The 24,611-nt window shown below is 39.1% G+C and overlaps 1 protein-coding gene across 1 annotated transcript in view; it reads right to left on the bottom strand.

Moving 5' to 3' along the window:
* Positions 1-21,555, bottom strand: part of RNF11 (ring finger protein 11) — a 46,619-nt gene extending 25,064 nt beyond the window's left edge. Inside the window, exon 1 of the mRNA XM_063106898.1 lies at positions 20,954-21,555. Coding sequence (XP_062962968.1) covers positions 20,954-21,076 — 123 coding nt within the window. The 5' untranslated portion in view covers positions 21,077-21,555. The remainder of the gene's footprint in view (positions 1-20,953) is intronic.
* Positions 21,556-24,611: the final 3,056 nt, after the last annotated feature.

The following is a 24,611-nucleotide window of genomic DNA, read 5'->3' as shown; positions in this document are numbered from 1 at the left end:
CCACCATAATGATAAACATATAGATGAACAGAACATAAACAAAATAAAAAGTCCAGAAATATGCCCTTACATTTACAGACAATCAATCTTTCCCAAGAACGTCAAGACAATTCAATGAAGAAAGAATACTCTTCAACAAATGGTACTGGAACATCAAGATAATCACATGCAAAAGAATGAAGTTGGATCCCTTTCCTGACAATACCAAAATCTCAAAAGGAAAAAATAGGGGCTGGCTAATTAGCTTACTTAGTAAGAGCATGGTGCTGATAACACCAAGGTCAAGGGTTCGAATCCCCATACTGGCCAGTTGCCAAAAAACCAAAAAAACAGATAAATTGGACTTCATCAGAATTAATAACTTTTGTCCTTCAAAGAACACCATCAAAAATGTGACAAGACTACCCACAAAATGGGACAAAACTTTTTTACAAATCACATATCTGAGAAGGAACTTGTATCTACAATATATAAAGAACTCTTACAATATATAAAGAACTCTTACTCTACAATATATAAATAATAATAAGATGACCATATTAAAAATGTGCATAGGATCTGAATAGACATTTGTCATGGGAGATATACAAATGGTCAGTAAGCACATGAAGAGATGCTCAATATAATTAGCCTTTAGGGAAATTTAAATCAAAACTACAATAAATAAAGATACCACATTATAGCCATCCACCAAAAAGACAGATAAGTTTTGGTGAGGATGTGGAGATATTGGAACCCTTCTGCACTGCTGGAGGAAACGTAAGATGGTGCAGCAGCTTTAGAAAAGTTTGGCAGTTCCTCAAAAGGTTAAACATGGAATTATACAGCATAGCAACTCTACTCTTAGGTGCATACCCCCAAGAAATAAAAATACACATCCACACAAAAGCTTGTACACAAATGTTCATAGCAGCATTTTTAAGAGCCAAAAAGTAGAAACAACCCAAATGACCATCAACTGATGAAATGATAAACAAAATGTGGTACATTTATATGATGGGATATTTGGCAATACAAAGGAATGAAGTCTGATACATACCACAACATGGATAAACCTTGAAAAGATGATGCTAAGTCAAAGAGGCCAACCACAAATGACCACATATTAATATGATTCCATTTATGTGAAATATCTAGAATAGGCAAACTTGTAGAGACAGAAAGTAGATTGGTGGTTGCCTAGGGCTGGGGGGAAATGAAGAGTGGTACTGGGTACAGAGCTTCTTTTGTGATGAAAATATTATAAAATTGATTGGTCATGGTTGTATAACTTTGCGAACATACTAAAAACCACTGAATTGACAACTTGTATGGTACATACTTCAACAAAACTGTTCAAAACTAAACACAGTAGCAAATATATGCAAAGTACAAGTTGCTTAGCCTCTGTAGACCTCAGCTATAAACATATTATATGATATATAAATAGTATATAAACATATATAGAATATACATAATATATAGTACATAAATACTATAAAATATTAATATATATAGTTCCTTTTTATAGGTACTACATGATTAAATGAAATAATCTATCTTAAGTATTAAGCAGCATGTCGGGGGCATTGTAATCACTCACTCAACCAAAGTGTTAGCTATTATTATTCTTTGTGAATGTTCTATTCAAGAAAGGGGTTATAATAAAAAGAAAATTGGAGATATATTTATTCCCATGGTAAAATTAGTAAGAGTTAACATATACTGATGTGATATTCATCTGAAAAAGGAACTAATCCAAAGAGTTAGGAAGGGATAGCCAACTCTAATCAAGGAGACTATGATTTATTCTGTGATTTTTAAAAAGCCATAACTTAATCAACAGAATTAACTTATGAATGTGCCGTTGCAATGGGGGTTGAAGACTTAGCAATGCCACTTTTGTGGTCACTAAAGGGGCAGGCTTTGTTGTGGAACCTGTTTCCAAGTTTTAGATAAATTGTTTAAAGACGGTCCAACTGAGTGTTATCATGTATTTAAAAATCCTCATATCGTTTGATCCAGCAATTCCTAAGAAAACTTATACTAATAAAATATTACAATACATATTTTATTTATCTTTGTATTCTAGGACCTAATGAATCTATTAGGTTTTCCTTTCTTTATTTTGTAAATGTTATACAGAGAATATCTCTTACTATTTTTATTAGTAAAACATAATGCACTTCAAAGACAAGGGTTCAGATCTCCATACCCACCAGCTGCAAAAAAAAAAAAGTATATATAATGCACTTCAAACTCCTACAAATCAAAGGCTGGCTGGTTACTCAGTTGGTCAGAGCATGGTACTGATAACATGAAGATCAAGGGTTTGGACAAAAAACATCCGAAAGGTAAACAAGTATACGAAAAGGTTCTCAATCCCAGGACTCACTGGGGAAATGCAAATTAAAACCACAATGAAATATTTCTACAAACCTATCAGAATGTCTAAAATAAAACAGATGGAAAATCCTGGAAACCTACTGTATAGTTTGGTGCCTATAGTTTACAAAAATGTATTGTACATACTTGAAAATTGCTATGAAACACTGTAGCTTGACTATGATTAACAATTTATTGTACAATTTCAATTAGCTAGAGGAGAGGATTTTGAATGTTTCTAACACAAAGAAATGATAAATGCTTGAGGTAATAAAAATAAAAATCAGTGGTTGTTAGGATTTCAGGGGATGAGGCAGGGAGAGATGAATAGGTGGAGCACAGAGGATTTTTAGGGCAGCAAAACTACTCTGTATGATACTGTAATGTTTAATATATGATGTTATACGTTAGGCAAAACCCACAGAACTGTACAATACAATGAGGGAACTCTAATGTAAAATTAAGTTAATAATAATATATCACTTCATAATTGTAACGAACGTACCACATTAATGTAACACGTTCATAACAGAAGAAATTATATATGTGGGTGGGGGGAGGGTATGGGAACTATCTACTTTCTGCTCTGTTTCTCTGTAAAACTGAAACTGCTATAAAAATAAAGAAAAAATACATTTTAAAAAATTGCTATGAAAGTAGATGTTCTCACCACAAAACAAATGATAATTATGTGAGGTGATGGGTTTGTTGATAAGCTTGATTGTGATGATCATTTCAGAAAGTATACATATATCAAAACATCCTATTGTACATTGTATATAAATACAATCTTATTTGTCAATTATACCTCAATAAAGTTGGGAAAAAATTAAGAGAAAAAAAGAAAAAATCCAGACTGGAGCAAATGGAACTCTCATACAAGTATATTGCTGGTAGGAGTGGTAAATTAGCAAGACCACTTTGGAGAACTATTTGGCAACTTTTAAAAAAATGCATCAAAACATAAGATGGACTGATTTAGGAATACACAGATATGGATTAAAGTGAATATAGCAAAATATTACTGCAGAATGCAGGTGGGAGGAATATGGGTATTCAAATAATAAACCCTTAACTTTTCGTTATTTAAAAAAATTTCTATAATAAAATGTGGGGGGTAGAACTAAACACACACTTGCTCCAATACCCAGTAATTCTTCTCCTGAATACACAGTTTGAATATCCCTTATCCAAAACGCTTGGGATCAGAAGTGTTTCAGAATTTCGATTTTTTTTGGATTTTGGAATATTTGCAGAAATACATACCAGTTGAGCATCCCTAATCTGAAAATTCGAAATCCAAAATGCTCCAATGAGTATTTCCCTTGAGTATCATGTCAGTCCTCAAAAAGTTTCAGATTTTGGATTTTTGGATTAGGGATGCTCCACCTGTATACCCAAAATAAATAGGGAATTATGCACAATGTTTAAAGCAGCTTTATTTACACAGCTAATAACTGACTCATCCCAAATATATGCAGGCACTTCAAAAAGCTCATAAAAAATAGAGTTAAAAGCTAATATAAATCTTTCCATGAACTTTTTGAAGACTCCTCTTACATTAGTAGAATGGATAAATAAAATGCAGGGTATATATATACAATTGAATACTACACACAGCAATGAGAAAGAATGTGAACTACTGCCATTATGTAACAACATGAATTTCACAAGCAATGCTGAAAACTCTCCTATTCAGTTTGAACATCAAAACTGGGCAAAACAAATATATGGATGTTAAGAGGTCAGAAGGGTGGTTACCTGTGGAGAAAGGGTTCTGACAACAGTGGGCATGAAGGAGCCTTTTGATGGGCTGAAAATAGGCAAAAGAGTTCACTGAGCTATATAAAGTTAAGAAACTCTTAGTTATGCTGGTAAAGATATATTTTTCCTATATAAGTTACACTTTAATAAAAAGTTTATTTATATACACACACACATTACACTTTATTTCTACATGATTATACAACTCCCTGGACTCTAAATTCATACCCACCACCTACTATTTATTCTTTCAGCTCCAAGCTCCCCTACTCATAGTTTAATCAGGGCAGCTCTGTTGTTTGTTTTTATTCATTTTTTACATTAAAGTAAGATCTCATTTGAAGACTTCAGAAGCTAAAAAGTAAATTTGTGATTCACTGCCCTCATCACAAATTGATCTCCCAATTTCAAAAGTCTATACCAAACAATTTAATACTTGATTATTTACTATATAATAAATATTATAACTAATAGTTGTTTCATGTATATGCATTAGTCTCATCTCCTTAACTAAAATGTTAGCTCCTAAGGGGGAAGAGACTAGCATACATTTGCTGATGGACAGAAGAAACTAGATATTGAGTGTTTTAATTTTTATCTTTAAGGCCTTGCTACTCTGTTTATGGTAAACTGCTTCTTTTTCTTTCACAAATATAAGAGTTTAAATTGTTATAGAAAATTACAAGTAATCTTAACTAGTTGGGTCAGTTAATAAAAGCCTACCTCTTCTCAAAGCCATTCAACTTTATGAGTTTTCAGAGAACTGTAATGACTTTAGAAACAAATATATTTGGAGGGTTGCTTTCTTCATTCCACACTTTCAGATCCCTTTGTTACCTTACTGTATGCTCTCTGGATTAAATAACAAGATAATTTACTCCTCTGGCCCATGCGAGCGCACTCCAGGTTGGCTATTTAATTAAAAGATAGGTATATATACACATTCATATGAAATTTAACTTGAAGTATTCTTAGTCAAAATAAGGAACTCTTCTAAGAGTTCAAAAGCAACATTCTATAAAACCAAACTGAATATAAAAATCAATGGGCCGGCCCGTGGCTCACTCGGGAGAGTGTGGTGCTGATAACACCAAGGCCCCGGGTTCGGATCCCATATACGGATGGCCGGTTCGCTCACTGGCTGAGCGTGGTGCTGACACCACCAAGTCAAGGGTTAAGATCCCCTTACCGGTCATCTTTAAAAAAAAAAAAAAAAAAAAAAATCAATAGGTCAGGTAGATTCCCCAAAAGGAGAATGTATTTCTCTCTTATCACTCTACTTTTTAATCTCATGTAGCAATCTCTTCTGTCGTTAAAAACACACTTTGGAGGGCTTTCAAGGAAATGGTGAAATAGAGGTGCCCAGGATGCATTCCTCCCACAGAAGAATATGGAAATGGGCCCACCACTGCTGCTGCCATTGCCAGAGCCATTTTCCAGTCCCAGAACCATCACTCGTCACAGAGTTCCTCCTCACAGAGCTCCTCCTCACAGAGCAGCAATCCTGCAGGTTGCCTGTGACTGCAGCTGTGGACTCCACAGTTGTAAGGGAGGTGGCTGCAACTCCACAACCACTGCCACAAGTTAACTCTACTGCTTCCAAGGACACTGCAGACATGACGGGGCAATTGCAGCTACTGATGTTGCTGCTGCCCTCATGAGATAACCCCACTTCTATCAAGAATACTGCAGATGTGAAAGAGGCAGTTGCAGCCACCAGTGCTGCTGCCACCACCATGAGATAACTCCACTGCAGTCAAGGACACTGCCAAGGCCACAGTAGATGCAAGGGAAGCAGTTGCAGCTGCCAGCACCCGTCACCTTCATGAGGAAAATGTGCTGCTGCCAAAAAACACTGGCAATGTGAGGGAGAAAAGGTGCAGCCACTAGAGCTGCTGCCTCCACCACAAGGTAACCCGGCTATCACCAAAGACACTGCAGATGCGAGGGAAGTAGTTGCAGTGGCCGGTACCACTGGCAACCCCCACAAGGTAACCCTGCCGCTGCTGTAGACAAGGCAGATGTGATGGTGGCTGTTGCAACCACTGGTGCTGCTGCTGCCCCCATAAGGTAACACTGCTGCTGCTGGAGAAACCGTAGATGCAAGGGAGGTAGATGCAGCCACCAGTGCCCCTCCTGTCCCCATGAAATAACCCCTGCTGCCACTGTGGTCATTGCTACCACTGGTGCTGCCAGGCAGCCACCACTGTCATGCAAGCAGCCTGCTAAAGCCACCTGTACAACCACTGCCACTGTGCAAGTGAACCGCCAACTACTAGACTGCATTGACATGAAGAGAGTCACCAGTGGAGCCCAGGGAAGGAGAGTAATAGAAGAAGTAACTGTCCTACCATTTGACCAGACATCAACGTAAAGATACTAGAAACTCAAAAAAACAATATGAGTCTATCCAAAAAAATGCAGTAACTCTCAGGTACTAGACCCCACCCAGCAAGACACCCTTGAAATAAGTGAAAAGGGATTCTGAGTAAAAATCTTGAGGAAACCCAAGGAGATACAAGAAGACACAGTAAGATGAAAAAATGAACTGAGCAAAATCATCCAGGATACGAAGGAGGAAACTTACAAAGAGATTAATACTTTAAAAAAGAATGTAGCAGAGCAAATAGAATTGAAGGAATCATTCAACAAAATAAAAAACACAACTGAGAGCTTAAGCAGCAGGCTAAAGCAAGCACAAGAAAGAATTTCTGATTTTGAAAACAATCTCTTTGAAATAACTTGGGTGGACAAAAAAAAAAAAGGGAAAAAGAATTTTAAAAAGTGAAGAAAATCTAAGAGAGACAGCAAATAACCTGAAGTGCACAAACATCAGAGTCATGGGTATTTCTGAAGGGTAGGAGAAAGGAAGAGGCATTGAGAACATATTCAATGAAATAACAGATAAATAATAACAAATAATACCAAAAACTTCCCAGGTATAGGTGGAGACATGGACCTTCAGATTCAGGAGGCTCAAAGATCCCCAAACATATTCAATCCAAAAAGTTCCTCTCCAAGGCACATTACAGTCAAACTGGCAAAACTCAAAAACAAAGAAAGAATCCTAAAAATACTAAAAGAAAAAAACTGCCAGGGCCGGCCCGTGGCTCACTCGGGAGAGTGTGGTGATGATAACACCAAGGCCACGGGTTCGGATCCCATATAGGGATGGCCGGTTTGCTCACTGGGTGAGCGTGGTGCTGACAACACCAAGTCAAGGGTTAAGATCCCCTTACCGGTCATCTTTTCAAACAAACAAACAAACAAACAAACAAAAAAACCTGCCAGCCAAGAATACCATATCTGGCATGGCTGTCCTTCAGAAATGAAGGAGATATACTCTATTTCCCAGACACCACCACCACACAACCAGCCCTACTAGAAATCTTTAAAGGAATCTTGCATCTGGAATCCAAAAAGCGGTAATCACTACCATGAACACAAAAGAAAGAACAAAGCCCTCTGATAGAACAAAAATGTAAAGGAGAGAGAGCTAAAGAAACTGTAACTTACCACCTCCAAAAACCAACGAACACCAAAGACAACAAAAGGGAAAGATACAAAAGATATTTAAAACCTCTAGAAGATAATTGATAAAATGCTAGAAGTAAGACAACACCTTTCAGTAAAAACCCTAAATGTAAATGTGTTAAATTCCCCACTCAAAAGACACAAGACTGACTGACGGGATTAGAAAGCTAGACCCAACTATAAGCTATCTAAAGGAGACTCACTTCATCTGTAAAGAAACACAAACTAAGGGTAAAGAGATGGAAAAAGATGTACCACATAAATGAAAACCAAAAATGAGCAGAAGTAGCTATTCTTATATCAGATAAAATAGACTTTAAACAAGAGACAAAGAAGGCCACTATATAATAAAGCAAGAAGACATAATGCTCATAAATATATATGCACTCAACACTGGAGCACCCAGATATATAAAGAAAACACTATTAGACCTAAAGAATGAGACAGACTCCAATACAATAATAGTTGGGGACCTGAACACCACTCTCTCAACACTGGACAGATTATCCAGGCAATAAATCAACAGAGAAACAGAGAATTTAAAACACACTTTAGACCAACTGGACTTGGCAGATATCACTACAGAACATTTCATCCCAAAACTACAGAATATACATTCTTCTCATCAGCGCACAGAACATTCTATAGGATAGAACACATGTTAGGTCACAAATCAAGCCTCAAAAAACTTTTAAAAACTGAAATCATTTCAAGCATCTTCTCAGACCACAACAGATTAAAACTAGAAATCAATAACAAGTGAAACTCTGGAAACGATACAAACACATGAAAATTAAACAACATGCTCCTGAATGCCATATGGGTCCAAGAAGAAATTAAGCAGGAAATCAAAAGTTTTTCAAAACTAATGAAAATAAAGACATCAAACCAAAACCTGTGGGAAGCTGCACAAGAGGGACGTTTATTGCAATAAATGTTTACATCAAAAGAACAGAAAGATTTCAAACAACCTAATGCTATACCTCAAAGAAGTAGAAAAACAAGAATAAACACAATCTCAAAATTAGTAGACAGAAAGAAATAATTAGGATCACAGCAAAACTAAATGAAAGAGAAAACCAAAAAACAATACAAAAGATCAATGAAATAAAAAATTTGTTTTTTCAGAAAGATAAACAAAATAGACAAATCATTAGCTAGGCTAACTAAAAAAAAGAAGAGAGAGAGAGAAGACCCAAATAACAAAAATTAGAAATTAAAAAGGAAACATTACAACTGATACCACAGAAATACAAAGAATCATTCGATACTACTATAAACAACTGCACGCCAACAAATTTGAAAACCTGGAGAAAATGGATGAATTTCTGGATACATACAAACTACCAAGACTAAACCAAGAAGACACAGAAAACCTGACCAGACCAATAACAAGCAATGAGATTGAAGTAGTAATCAGCAATCTCCCAACAAAGAAAAGACCAGGACCAGATGGCTTTACTGCTGAATTCTACAAGAACTTTAAAGAAGAATAAATAAATTCTCTTCAAACTATTCCAAAAATTGAAACAGAGGCCATTCTCCCAAACTCCTTCTATGAGGCCAGCATCACCCTGATATCAAAACCAGACAAAAACACAACAAAAAAGAAAACTACAGGCCAATATCTTTGTTCAACATAGATGCAAAAATCCTCAATAAAATATCAGCAAATAGAACACAGCAACACATAAAAAAAATTATGCACCATAATCAAGTGGGATTCATCCCAGGAATGCAAGGATGGTTCAACATATGCAAGTCAATAAATGTGATGTACCACATCAACCAAATCAAGAGCAAAAACCATATGATTATCTCAATAGACAAAGAAAAAGCACTGGACAAAATTCAACATTGCTTCATGATAAAGACTCTCAGCAAATCAGGTATACAAGGAAAACATCTCAAAACAATAAAAGCCATATATGACAAACCCACTGCCAATATCATCCTGAATGGGGAAAAGCTGAATGCTTTTCCCTTAAGAATGGAACAAGACAAGGATGCCCACTCTCACCACTCCTATTTAACATAGTATTGGAAGTGCCAATATCATCCTGAATGGGGAAAAGCTGAATGCTTTTCCCTTAAGAATGGAACAAGACAAGGATGCCCACTCTCACCACTCCTATTTAACATAGTATTGGAAGTACTAGCCAGAGCAATCAGACGAGAAAAGAAATAAAGGGAATCCAGATTGGAAAAGATGAAGTCAAACTGTCCCTGTTTGCAGATGACATGATGCTATACATAAAAAAGCCTAAAGATGCTACCAAAAAACTCTCAGAGCTGATAAACTATTTCAGTAAAGCTGCAATATATAAAATCAATGTGCAAAAATAAGTGGTGTTTTTCTACTTCAACAACGAACTAACAGAAAAAGAATAAGAAAGCTAGCCCATTTACATTTGTCACCAAAAAAATAAAATACCTAGGAATAAATTTAACCAAGGAGGTGAAAGATCTCAAAACAATAAAAGCCATATATGACAAACCCACAGTGAGAACAATGAGAGAGGCAGACAATGAGAACAACAAATCACTGCTGAAAGAAATTAAAGAAGATAGAAAAAGATGAAAAGACATTCCATGCTCTTGATGGGAAGATTCAACATTGTGAAAATGTCCATACTAAGCGATCTGCAGATTCAATGCAATCCTCATCAAAATACCAATGACGTTCTTCACAGAAATAGAAAAAACAATCACAACATTCATACAGAACAACAAAAGACCCCAAATAGCCAAAGCAATCCTGAACAAAAAAAATAAATAAAGCTCGAAGCATAACACCACCTGACTTAAAATACTACAAAGCTATATAGTAACCCAAACAGCATGGTACTGGTTTGGGTAAAAACAGGCACTCAGATCAATGGAACAAAATAGAGAACCCAGAAATCAACCCACAACTTACAGTTAACTGATCTTTGGCAAAGGCACCAAGAACAGACATTGGGGAAAAGACTGCCTCTTGAATAAATGGTGTTGGGAAGGCTGGACATCCACATGTAGAAGAATGAAACTAGACACATACCATATACCAAAAACATTTCAAAACAGATTAAAGACTTAAATATAAGACCTGAAAATATAAAACTTCTAAAAGAAAACATATGAGAAACACTCCAAGAAGTAGGACTGGTCAAAGACTTCATGAATAAGACCCCAAAAGCACAAACAACAAAAGAAAAAATAAACAAATGAGGTTATAACAAAGTAGAAAGCTTCTGCACAGCAAAAGAAACAATTAACAGAGCAAAAAGATAACCTATGGAGTGGGAGAAAATATTTGTAAATTATGCACCTGACAAAGGATTAATATCCAGAATATACAAGTAACTCAAACAACCTAACAGTAAAAAAAGCAAATAACCCACCTAAAAAATGGGCAAAAGAGCTGAACAGGCATTTCTCAAAAGAAGACATACAAATGGCTGACAGATGAAAAAACGCTCAACATCACTCAGCATCAGGGAAATGCAAATCAAAACCACACTGAGGTATCATCTCACCCCAGTTAGACAGGCTATTATCAGAAAGACAGAGAATAACAAATGCTGACGAGGATGCAGAGAAATGGGAACCCTCCTACACTGTTAGTGGGACTGTAAATTAGCGCAGCTTAACTACATATAGAACTGCCATAAGATCCAGCAATTCCACTGCTGGGTATATACCCAAAGGAATGGAAGTCATCATGTCAAAGGGATACCTGCACTTTCATATTTATCACAGCTCTATTTACAATAGCCAAGATTTGGAACCAAGCAAAAGGTCTATTGTCAGATGACTGGATAAGGAAAACGTGGTATATATACATAACGGAATACTACTCTACCATAAAAAAGAATTAAATTCTGCCATTCACAGCAATGCCAATGAACTTAGAGAAAATCTTGTAAAGTGAAATAAACCAGGCTCAGAAAGAGAAATACTGCATGTCTTCACTCATAAGTGGGAGCCAGAAAAATAAACAAAGAGAGAAAAAAAGAAAAAAAGATAACAATCACAATAATACATTAAACTTTTAAAAGGAGAGAAAGAACTGAGGTTACCAGAGGTTGGAAAGGGGAAGAGAGAGGGGAAGGGAAAGATTGGTAAAGGGCCATGAAAACATTTACATTGCATAATGCTGATTATACTAGTTATCCTGACTTGAGCATCACATATTGCACACAGGTAAGGATATTCAACTCTGTACCCCACAGATATGTACGATCAACTATGTTACAATAAAAACCACACACACACACACACACACACACTTTGGCTATCTGTAAGCCAACTCTTCCTCACATCTTTCACTCACACTTCAACTCTCTAAGACATGTGTAACCACCTCACTTTCTTTTTCTTTAATTTTTTATTGGTTATGAATATTCATGAGACACAATGCTGATTGTTGCCCCTTGTGCCCATGATGTGAAGGCCAGATTCATACTGGCAGCATACCCATCACCACAAATTGCATTTGTACCCTGTCTCCCCCACCCGATTATCCTCAACCTCCCTCCCCATCCCCCTTTCCCCACTCTACTTTGTAACACTAAGTATGTTCTCTCCCTCTGCAAGTCCAACACATCACTGTGGTCTTTCCTTCTTTCTCTCTTAGCTCCCACTTATGAATGAGTACATGTGGTATCTATCCTTCTGTGCTTTGCTTATCTCACTCAACATAAGTTTCTCCAGGCTCATCCATGTTGTTGCAAATGGGAGTATTTCGTTGACAGAGTAGTGTTCCATAGTGTATATATACCACAGTTTCCTTATCCAATCATCCACTGATGGACATTTAGGTTGGTTCAGTATCTTGGCTATTGTAAACAAAGCTGCAATGAACATGGGAGTGCAGATATCCCTTCGAAGTGATGATTTCCATTTCTCTGGGTATATACCCAGAAGAGGGATTGCTGGATCATATGAAAGATCTATCTGTAGCCGTTTGAGAAACCTCCATACTGTTTTCCATAGTGGTTGGACTAGTTTACAGTCCCACCAACAGTGTAGGAGTGTTCCCTTCTCTGCACACCCTCGCCAGCATTTGTTATTCACTGTCCTTTTGATTATACCCAGTCTAACTGAGGTGAGGTGGTATGTCAGCATAGTTTTAATTTGCATTTCCCTGATGACTAGTGACGTGGAGCACTTTTTCATGTACCTGTTGGACATTTGTATGTCTTCCTTTGAAAAATGTCTATTCAGCTCCTTTGCCCATTTTTTAATTGGGTTATTTGTGTTTTTACTGTATAATTGCTTGAGTTCCTTGTATATTATGGATATTAATCCCTTGTCAGATGCATAGTTAACAAAACTTTTCTCCCACTCTGTAGGTTGTCATTTCACTCTGTTGTTTCCTTTGCTGTGCAGAAGCTTTTTAGTTTGATATAGTCCTGTTTATTTTTTCTTTTACTGCTTGTGCTTTTGGGCTCATGTTCATAAAGTCTGTGCCCAGACCTAGTTGCTGAAGTGTTTCACCTATATTTTCCCTTAGTAATGTTACAGTTTCTGGTCTTAAACTTAAGTCTTTAATCCATTTTGAGTTGATTTTAGTGTATGGTGAGAGATGCATATCTAGTTTCATTCTTCTGCATATGGATATCCAGTTTTCCCAGCACAGCTTGTTAAAGAGGCAGTCTTTTCCCCAATATAGATTTTTGTTGCCTTTGTCCAATATCAGATGACTGTAAGCCTGAGGGGTGATTTCTGTGTTCTCAATTCTACACCACTGGTCTGAATGTCTATTTTTACACCAGGACCATGCTGTTTTGGTTACAATAGCTCTGTGGTGTAATTTGAAGTTGGGTAGTGTTATGCCTCCGGCTTTATTTTTTTTGATCAGGATTGCTTTGGCTATTCGGAGTCTTTTGTTATTCCATATGAAGGGTAAGATTGTTTTTCTATTTCTGTGAAGAATGTCATTGGTATTTTGATGGGAATTGCACTGAATCTGTAGATCACTTTGGGTAGTATAGACATTTTCACAATGTTAATTCTTCCAATGCAAGAGCATGGAATATCTTTCCATCTTTTTGTATCTGCTTAATTTCTTTCAGAAGTGAGCTTTGCAACTTTGACTATAATGTGTCTTGGAGAGGATCTTTTTGGATTGAATCTGTTTGGGGAACTTTGAGCTTCCTGGATCAGAAGGTCTGCATCTTTCCCTACCCCTGGGAAGTTTTCTGTTATTTCCTTGAACAGGTTTTCAATACCTTTTCCTTTCTCCTCCCTTTCTGGAATACCCACAATTTGAATGTTAGAGCACTTGAGGTTGTCTGCTATCTCTTTTAGATTTTCCTCATTATCTTAAATTCTTTTTTCCTTTTTTTTGGTCTGCCTGAGTTATTTCAAAAAGACCATCTTCAAGATCTGAAATTCTTTCTTCTGCTTGCTCTAGCCTGCTACTTAAGCTCGCTGTTGTTTTTCATTTCAATAAGGAATCTTTCATTTCTAGGAGTTCTGCTACATTCTTTTTTAAGGTATTAATCTCTTTGTAAATTTCCTCCTTCATATTCTGGATATTTTTTCTCTTTTCCTTGTGTTCTCCAATTGAATCTTCTTTTATTTCTTCAAGCTTTCTTAAGACCATTGCTCAGAATTCTTTTTCAGACATTTCAAGGATTCCCTGTTCTATGGGGTCTGGAATTTGAGCATTACTGTATTCCTTTGGTGGTGTCATATCTTCTTGTTTGTAGTTTTAGTATTTTTTCATTGATGTTTGGTCAGCTGATAGAGGACTTGCTTCTTCTGTTACTCTGGGGTTCGCTATGAGGATAAAGACTTCCTCTTCTACTTGCAGGCTCTACTGGTGACTCTTCGTATATCAAGGTAGTCAAGTGAGTGTCAGGTTGCCCATAGAGTGCTCCTGGCTACTATTGTGGTGGTGAACTTGTGGTGACAGAAGGTATGGTGTATCTACATTACACCACCTTGGCTCCAGTTCTAGATTTCCGTGGCTGTAGACTGAGTCCCTGGTGCTGTGTGGGTCTTAGCTCACCTCGGTGCCTGCTGGGCTGTGTGTGCTTCCCGTCCCCCCCCAGGGCCTTAGACTGGACCCCGGTGCCACGCGGGTCTTGGCTCACCTCGGTTGCTGGGCTGTGTGCACTTCCTTTCCCTCCAGGGCCATAGACTGAGCCCTAGTGCCACGCAGGTCTTAGTTCACCTCGGCAGCTGGTGGGCTGTATGCACTTCCTTTCCCTCCAGGGCCTTAGACTGAGCTCTAGTGCCACGAAGGTCTTGGCTTACCTCTGCGGCTGCTGGGCTGTGTGCGCTTCCCTCTGGGCCTAAGACTGGGCCCCGATGCCACAAGGGTCTTGTCTTGGCTCACCTCGGTGGCTGCTGGGCCATGTGCACTTCCCTCCAGGCCTTAGACAGAGCCCTGGTGCCAGTGCTGCAAGTGTCTGGTCTCCTCGGCGGTTGCTGGGCTGTGTACACTTCCCTACAGGCCTTAGACTGAGCCCCGGTGCTGCAAGGGTCTGGTCTCAGCTCACCTCAGTGGCTGCTGGGCTATGTACTCTTACTTTCATTTAGATCACAAGTGCAAAAAGCCTGAATTCTGAGCATGTTAAAAATGCCATAAATATCTGTTAATTCAATATTAAAAGGTACTGATAAAGAATTAACTTCTAGACATTTACAGCCTATTTATTTTCCAATTTTTTATTTTTTTTGCAGCTGGCCAGTACACAATTTTTTATTGTTTTAAAGTACACATAACATAAAATTTACCATCTTAACCATTTTTAAGTATACAGTTCAGTGGTATAAATATTCATAATGTTGTGCAACCATCACCACCATCCATCTCCAGAACTTTTCATCTTGTAAAACTGAAACTCTATACCCACTAAACAATAACTCTCCATTTGAATCCTATTTTTAAAAACTTATTTGAATACAGCACAGAAATACATCATCCCTAACTCTGTACCTGAAGGAAGGTAATACACAGAAGATGGCTTGAGGCAAGAAGATAATATAATATTTTTCTAATCCTGATTGTCAATCATCCTCCTGTCACTCCCCTCCTCATTTCCAGAATTCACCTTGGCCGAAATATAGTCAAGAAAGAAGACAAAGAAATGGCTCAAGTTGAAGAAAAAAGTCACAGAGAACCTACAGTAGTCATTCTGTGACAATTTTCTTATTATTATTTAGAAAAACCTAATAAAATTAAGTGCTTAAGAACCCCCTCAAAATAAATAATAAATAAAAATTTAAAAAGATAATCCCATTCTTCTTCAACAGTTATATTAAAATTTTTAAAGATCTAAATTCTATAAGGCGTTTCTAGTATTACCTAAAAAAAACACTTTAAGAAAATCAAGTTCTCCGATCTTATGCAGCAAGTAACTCACTCCCCCTATCTTCTCATGTTACCCTATAATTAGCTCTAGAATTAAACTCTGACACACACACTGTCCTACTCTTAAAGGTGCACTTTATAAATTAGAAGTGATGGGTCAAACACAGGATTCTGGAAACATTTTATATAGAAGCAACCAACCATAAACCTGCATACTCTTAACAGTAAAATGTAATACCTGATTTTCACATTCACTCATGTGTGAGTGCCTGCTATGTGAAAAGCATCGTTTTCACAATGGAAAGATAAACCAGACTTGGATTCTAGCAGAGATGTGACATTGTCACAAATAATTAGAATAGGAAGGGTAAAGTGTCCTAAGAATGGTAAACAGAGTGCTAAAGGAGCCCAAATTAAGAAAAGTTTACGCTGGGGAGATCAGAATTCATGGTTTCATGGCATTTGAATTGGACCTTGAACCCTAGAACTTAGACTGGAAATGATTAAAGGAAGAGCATTTGAGGCAATGGAAATAGAATGAGGAAAGGCAGCAGCAGGAAAGCAGAAGGCATATATGGAATACAGCAAACAGTTCAGTATGATTGGAGTATTAGCTATATAAAGGAAGGTACAACAGGCTACCAAGAATTGAAAAATTATATACAACCAGATCATGACTGTGAATGCAAAGTCAGAGATCTTCAGTGGTTAGTCACGAAAAATCATTAAGAACTAATAGGCAAGGGATGTGATCTGGAAAAGAATTTATCTAGCAGCATGGAATGAAATGAATGGCATGAGGAAACATCAATTAAGTTATTGTTGTGAGAACTAACGAGGACCTCAATTATGGTGGTGACAACACAAGAGGGAGAAGGCACAGTTCTAAGTTAGTCAATCATTAAATATTCACTGGTATCTACAATATGTAAGGTGCCATTCCACTCCACTGAGATATTTTTAAAGTTTAATATATCATTCTCATTGAGGAAATTGTGATCTGGAAAAACAAAAACTGTTTAAACACAAAGACCTAATTAATATGGGAATATATGATTTCAAGATAAATGTTACAAAAACCAAAACAAAACTGTACTTGACAAATCAGGAGTGAGGGAAAAAAAGGTCAGGAAAGGCTTTATTAAAAAGTTGGAACTGATCTACACCTCAATAAGAAGGTAAAACTTCATGAAGATGGAGGGATACTTTACACAAGGGGAAGTTTTCAAAAGTTAAATAATTTGTTTTGTTTTTGGTGGCTGGCTGGTTGGGGCTGATTGGTAGGGGATCCAAACCATGGACCTTGGTGCAGCCAGCCCCTAAAAGTTAAATAATTTGTTTAATAAGACCAAGATATGTGAAATAAATTTTGGTATTTCCACCAAAATGGTAAGCAAAATGCTAGCATGTTAAAAAAAAAACACCCCCCTCCAAAAAAAAACCCCCTCCAATTACTTGAACTTAACTTCATAAGATATTAGAAAAACAAGGCATTAATATACATTACAGCTCGGAATGCTTAATTTTTAGAGGGAGGTTACTTTTAACGAGTTGTATAGGATAGACCTGCCTTTTAACAACAAAAAGTACCCTGAAGAAAGCTTTATTCAGTCACAACTTGAAATATCCAAAATGTTATGTTTTCTTATTTGTGAAAGAAGTTCCTCAAAATATAATCTGATAAATTCTCCTTCCTTTTAAATATTTTTTTGGCAGCTGGCTGGTACAGGGATCCAAATCCTTGACCTTGGTATTATTATAACACTGAGCTCTAACCAACTCAGTAACCAGCCAGCTCTGTATAGTTCAGAAATTCAACTGCACCTTCCTCAAAATATATCAATTTATTTAAAAGAAATCCATTCATTCAACCAAATTACTGAGTACAAAATATGTGCCAGGCACTGTTCTAGGCACTTAGAAAACACCAATTAAAAAAAAATCCCTTTCCACCTAGTGGGAGGAGACAGATAATAAACATAGTGTGTCAGAAAGTGATAAATAAATGCAACGGAGAAAAAAACAGAACAGGGTAGGAGGGACCTCCAGGGTGCTGGGGCAAGTCGCAATTTTAAATAGGATGGTTAGAAAGAGTTTAAGAAAGTAGTATTTGAGTAAAGACTTGAAGGAGGTGAGAGAGTCAGTTTGCCATAGTGATAACCTGGGGAAGAGTACTCCAGGAACAGGAACAAGCAAGGCAAAGGTCCTGGAGGATCCTAGGAACAGCAAAGAGGCCAGTGAGAAGCCATCAAGGTGGAGAGTAATAGGAAACTTCAAGAGAGGTATGTGTGGAGACAGAGGGTATAGATTATATAGGGTTTATGGGATGCTGTAAGGAATTTAGTTTTTACTTTGAATGAAAAAGTAATCCACAGAGGGTTTAGCACAGTGTCAAGATCTGTTTTACCAACATCACTCTGGCTGCTGTGCTGTGAACACATAGCCTTATGGGGAAAAAAAAGTTCTGTCAACCACTGACCTTGTCAAAAAAAGTTCTGTCAGAAAATATTATAAATTATTTACCTTGTATTGGTGTTTCTCAGATTACCTAAAACAACCATTCCTAGGGCTGAGCCCGTGGCGCACTCGGGAGAGTGCGGCGCTGGGAGCGCGGCGACGCTCCCGCCGCGGGTTCGGATCCTATATAGGTATGGCCGGTGCACTCACTGGCTGAGTGCCAGTCACGAAAAAGACGAAAAAAAAAAAGAAAATAACCATTCCTAAAAATCTTATTTCCTTAAGGGGGACAATATTTTTTCTACAAATGTTTCTTTTTATGCTCTAATCTTTTAAACTAATTACTTTCTTCCAATTGATACTAAATTTGTCAGTATCTGGGTCATTCACTTCAGGAAAGGGCAACCACAAAAAACTCCCACTGTCAAAAATAACACATTTCAAAAAAATGCTCCTTCATGATACCAAAAAAACCTCATTATCATCTAGTCCTGGAAAGGGCAAATTAAGTCCCCATAAATTCTAAAGTTATCCTTAATACTACAATTATTATGAGGACAGGAGAAAGAACAAGTCATAGCTATCCAATCTGCCAAGGAAGGGGCTAGGGAGCATAAGAGATTTTGAAATAAAAATTCATACATCTAAAAAAACTTGCTCATGAAACTGAAACAAGCATAGTGGTTGAATAGTATAGATGGAGGGTGGGGAAAGACAAAAAGAAATATAAACACAGTTCACTTGCTTCACGCAAACATATCTGGAAAGACATCCAGATTCACCTGGGATTTTTTTTTGAGACTACCCTGTGACAATTTACACACTCTGGGAGAAATGGGTGTATAAATATGCAAAACATAATATTGAATTCAAATTCATTAATTAATTCAGGTGCTTGTTATGTGCCAGAAAATACATGGAACATTGGGGACAGTCCCTGTTCTCCAGGGCTTATATGAGTATTATTCTTTTATCCCAATTACAGAGTACCTGCTAAGGGCAAGATGCTGGGGATACAAGAGCAAACTGGAAACACAGGGTCCCCACTCCATGCAGTTTACACTGGGGGAGTAGGGGATCACCTCAAGGATGAGACACACATCTAACTAAACAAATATATAACACTAAAGTTTTATAGGTGCCTGCGGAAGTATAGAGGGTTCAGTAAGGACACATAGGGAAGTCAGCGGGGCAGGGAGGGGAATGTCAGGACTTCAGATATGAGGGCTGAGTCCTCAAAGAGGATTAGATGTTCACCTGGCCAACCATGGGGGAAGGGCTCCAAGCAGAAAGAGCAACTGGAGCAAAGGCAAAGGTGTGAACAACCTGGTGTATTTGGTAGGCCTGGAATATAGAATGTGAAAGATAAGTCATGGAGGCTTTTCTATGCCACAATTAGGACTGGACTTTACTGGTATATATGAAAGGCCGAAGGGTTTTTATTCATTAAACCAACATATGTGATCAGGTTTTTCTGGTGTGATGAGACACTGATTTACACAGGAATGAGAAAAGAAAACACTAGATTAATGATGTCACTACATGAAACAACAAAGACTGCCCAGTTGGAAAACTAAACTCCCTTCAGGAAAAAGTTTAAAGACTACTTATTCAAGTCCTTCTGGAAAAAAAGTTTTTATTCAATATCATTTAAAATTGAAAAAGAATGGTTTTTACATATATATTATGGGTTACAATATCTGCACATCTATTCCGAATTTTCAAGAGGTCTTAGCTCTACATTAATAATTCTGTAACACATCTGTGGCAGTGATTGTTGTACAAAAGCAATGAAACTGATTTAGGAGAGTATTTGATACAAAGGGAGAACCATGAGTAACAGAAGGCATTTCTCAAGTCAGGTTTAAAGGTTTCCAAAGTTTAAGACAATCAAGTTTTATTAAGTCAGCAAGTTTAAAAGGTGTGTCATAAGGGTGGAGCAAAAAGAGGAGGAGTAAAAATTAATATATACATATATATAAACAAGAAACTCTTGATGTGTCTGGGATTGAAATGACCATTTGGAGATCAGTCTCCCAAGTAGAGGGAGAAATGAACGCCTAACACAGTCGATTAAGAAAGACGGGGAAGGGAGGAAGAGGATGATCACACATGAAAATATAAATAGGATGGGTGGGGGGCAGCCACCTATCCAGAACCCATAATCCAGTTGGCGGTGCGATGAGGAAATCATACGATTCAGACATAAAGGCAGGAAAATAATTTGACTCCCAAACTCGACAAGCGAACCGACAGACACTAGCCAAGGGGATATGATCACATACTCTGATCCAGAGATCAAGCACAGAAAGTACCACCCCCACAGTGCCGAGGGGCGATAAAGGATCACCCCTATTCTAGGAATGGGGAACAAACGACCTCAAATCCAGCCCTAAGGGGGTGGGCAACGCCCCCCCAGACTAGGCCTCGCCAAGGTCAGGAGCAGAGACGGCCCCGAAGCCAGCCCCTCAGTCTCGGCCAGAGCTACCTCTACTCCTCACACCCCCCTCCCCAACCCTCCCCTACCTGATATGGCGGCGGCGGCTCCTGATCCGGCTCCGTCCCCTCGCCAAAGCTAGCCCGGTCGGACTGAGACTCGTGAAGCAGGGAGATGTCATCCGAGGTGGGGGATTTGAGGCAGTTCCCCATCTTCTGGGGCTAGGATGTATGATCTGGGGGAAGAAGAAAGCAGTGGCGGGGTCGTTCGCACGCTCCCCGGTCAGCCTCCGTCGGTGAGGTGGGGTCAGGCGGCAGGCCGGGGTTCAGGCGGCGGCGGCTCCCCCGCCCCCCGGCGCCACCGAGGGGCCGCTCATGCCAGCCCCCAGGGGTGGGGGCTCAGGGCTGGACCGCAGGCTCCGCTGGGGTCGCGACGGTTGCCTCCTGTGAGGCGGCAATGGGGGGCGGGGGGGGCGGGGAGACGAAGCACTTCCCCACCCCGCCCCCCCGCGGGGCGGCGGCGGCCACGGAGCTGCTGGGCCTAATCCAGGTCAGGAGGGGGGGGCGCGGCCGTCGCGGCTGCCTCAGCTGCTGCCTCAGCTGCTGCTGCCCCCGCCGACGCCGGAGCCGCGGCCGCGGGCCTCATCCTACTCCGCCTCAGCGCGGCGGCGGCGGCCAGAACGAGGCCGGCTGGGGCCTGCGTCATCCCGCCGTGCGTGCTCTGGTCCCGCCCCGGCGCCGGGAGGCCAAGGCCGAGCAGGCGGCGCAGCCGGGGGCCTCCCCCTTCCAGCAGCTGTCGTGGGGCTGCGTCAGTTTCTGCTCACCTCTGACGGTTTGGCTCGGTACCTGACTCAAACCTGTCTGGGGTCTCCGGCGCCTTCCCATACGCACTACACCCGCGCCGTTTGAGTCTCAGCTCATACCTGCTCACTGTTGGCAGCTTCTCACCACCCTCTGCCACATGATCTATTTATAAACCCATATCTGAATGGATTAGTTCCTTGGTTAAAGTGTTAAATGGTTCCCCTTTATCCCTTCAGAGTAAAGTCCAAGCTCATGAACGAACCCTTCCTACCTCTCCGATCACTTCCTTATCCTACATCACAGCCAGAGAGATTCTTCTTTCAGTTTATGTCTACCATTGTTCCTTTCTTTTTCCATTCCAACCACCATAGTCCAGCACCATCATCTCTTACCCAAACTGCTACAGTAGATTCTCAGCTGTTCTCCCTGTATTCATCATTGCCCCCATCTATTTGCACAGTTAACAGAGTTACTTTTGTTTTGTTTTTTTGGAGGCTGGATGGTATGGGGATCCAGACCCTTGACTTTGGTGCTCGGTGTTATCAACCAAATTGAGCTAACCGGCCAGCCCAACAGTTATCTTTTGGGGGGGAGGGAGGGGGAGGGTGACTGGCCGGTGTGCTGATCTGAACCTTGACCTTGGTGTTATCAGCACCATGCTCTAAGCAAGTGAGCTAACTGGCCAGCCCAGAGTTATGTGTTTAAAATGTAAATCTGGGCTGGCCAGTTAGTTCATTTTGGAGAGCATGGTGCTGATAAAATGAAAATCTGATCATGTCATTTTCCTGTTTAAAACTTTCACTGGCTTCCCAATACTGTCCTTAAAACAATCCTTAAATGGTTTATGAATCAATGTCTTTAATCTCTTTAGCAGCGTTGTCCCCTCCTTCACAAATTCTATAACTCGAGGCTGTCTAAAGTGCTTTTAGTTATCTCCAAGACTGTTCCCTCTGGCTGAGGACTTTGCCCAAATTGTTTCTCTGACAAAAACCCACTTCTTCCCACTCCTGACCTTCTACCTCTCATCATATTTATTCCCACTTGTCCTTCCTGGACTCAACTTTATTTCCCCTGGGAAACCTCTACTGACTCTCCAGTCTGGATTAGTCCCCTCCTCTGTACTCGCAGAACCTGAGCTTTTCTCTGTCACAGCTTGATCAGGCTGAATCATCTGTCCCTCCCCTGTGCAAGGTCTGGCACATTGCCTAAGGTAGAGTAGGCTCTCTTCTTGGTTGAATGAACAAACTGCTCAGACAACATATGCAAAAGAAGGAAACAAGAAAGATGAGAGTGCTCCTGATAGTCATTCATTCAACAGGAATAAAAGAAGTGGATCTTGACTCCCTTTCTTTTATTCACTATTTACTGATTTTTATGTGTGTATGTGTGTGCCAGACCCTATGCTAGGCACTAGGAAAACCAATTGATCAGAACTGGCTTATTCCTGACGGAGCCCAGAATCCAACAGGGAAGACAAGTAAACAGATGAGTCCTTCCCAATCCCTCCCCACCCCCCAGGGTTTTTAGAGGACCTAGAAGAGAGTGATTAGTTCCTTTGCGTAGGGATCAGAAAGGATTCTTGAAGGTAGAACTGTGTTAAACCAGTATGGGCCTGGGCACTCTTATTTTGGAGTCCCTATCCTACAAAATTACTATCTTATTGAAATGCATTCAAATTCCATATTAAATGCAACCTTTTTGCTGTAAAAATTTTGAAAAGACTTTAATTTTGGTTTTGAAGTTGGGCTTCCAAGAACTAATTCAATTTATGATTGGCTAAATTTTCCAGAAATCAGAGGTTCTCTGGAATTTTTGCAAAGTGAGAAAATTTAGCCCACAAATTATTTTCACACCAAGTGAAATTTTCAAAAAATAATAAGCTTAGCATATTATATAACAGTGCTAGAATTTGTAGACATAGATTTTTTGGTTTTTTTTCATACTTTTTTTCCCACCAGTGTGTAACACGAGTTCATAAACCCTTGAAAAGTTCTGTAATGCCTTATGAAAAGAAATGATGTTGCTGAGTCTAAAACTAGTTAGGTTGTTTGCCAGAGGATGGGAGGAAGATTTGAGGCCCAGTAATGGGTTGGACGTAGTCCCTATCCTCAAATAGCTAAAAGCCTAGTGACAGACAGTTAGCAGGACTACAGTGTAGACCTTTATCCTTATTCTACTTTTTTCTTATTTTTGCTCTCAGAAGCATATCTATATCACCCCCTCACAAATGTACAGCCTTAGACCCCTATGTCTGGTGAGAGAACAACTGCTGCACATTCCTCTGAGCTCAGATCTACCACATAAGTTAGGGGACAATATTGAAATATCTGTTCCCCTCTCATTTGACAGAAATTCAAGTCAGTTGTAAATCACTTTTTAAGTAGTCACAGAGAGTATGACTCTGTAACAGCACCTTCGGAGACATCCCACATGTGAAGAGAAGGTGTGAAAATGATATTTTAGAAAAGGTAGGTAGTTATTGGTCATTATTTCCTTAGCGATAAAGTTCCAGCTATAATTTTAACAGTTTTAAAAAAATGATAAGAATGGTCTTGATGATAATGAATAAGATTATAATACTATAATAAAAATTGTGTCTGTCGCTTAAGTGCTAAGCACTATCCTAACTGCTTTACTTCTATTCATTTAATGCTAGGAATTAAATACAGAGTGAATAGGCCTAACACAAAATCTCGGCTTTTTTGGATAATCACAAGCTAATCAGATGTGAACATAACATTGCCTTTGGCCCAATCTGAATAATAACCATTATGGCAAACACTTATAAAATGCATTCTGTATGACAACCCCTGTTTTATCTTCATTTCTTTCTCTTTGTTTTTTTTTTTTTTTGCCAGTTGGCTGGTTTGGAGATCCAAACCTTTGACCTTGGTGTTAACAGCACCACACTCTCCCAAGTGAGCTAACTGGCCAGCTCTATCTG

Source organism: Cynocephalus volans, chromosome 8, assembly GCF_027409185.1.
Source record: "Cynocephalus volans isolate mCynVol1 chromosome 8, mCynVol1.pri, whole genome shotgun sequence".
NCBI classification, from domain to species: Eukaryota; Metazoa; Chordata; class Mammalia; order Dermoptera; family Cynocephalidae; genus Cynocephalus; species Cynocephalus volans.
Note: the sequence above shows the minus strand (reverse complement) of the source record. Positions and strands in the feature narration are given on the sequence as shown.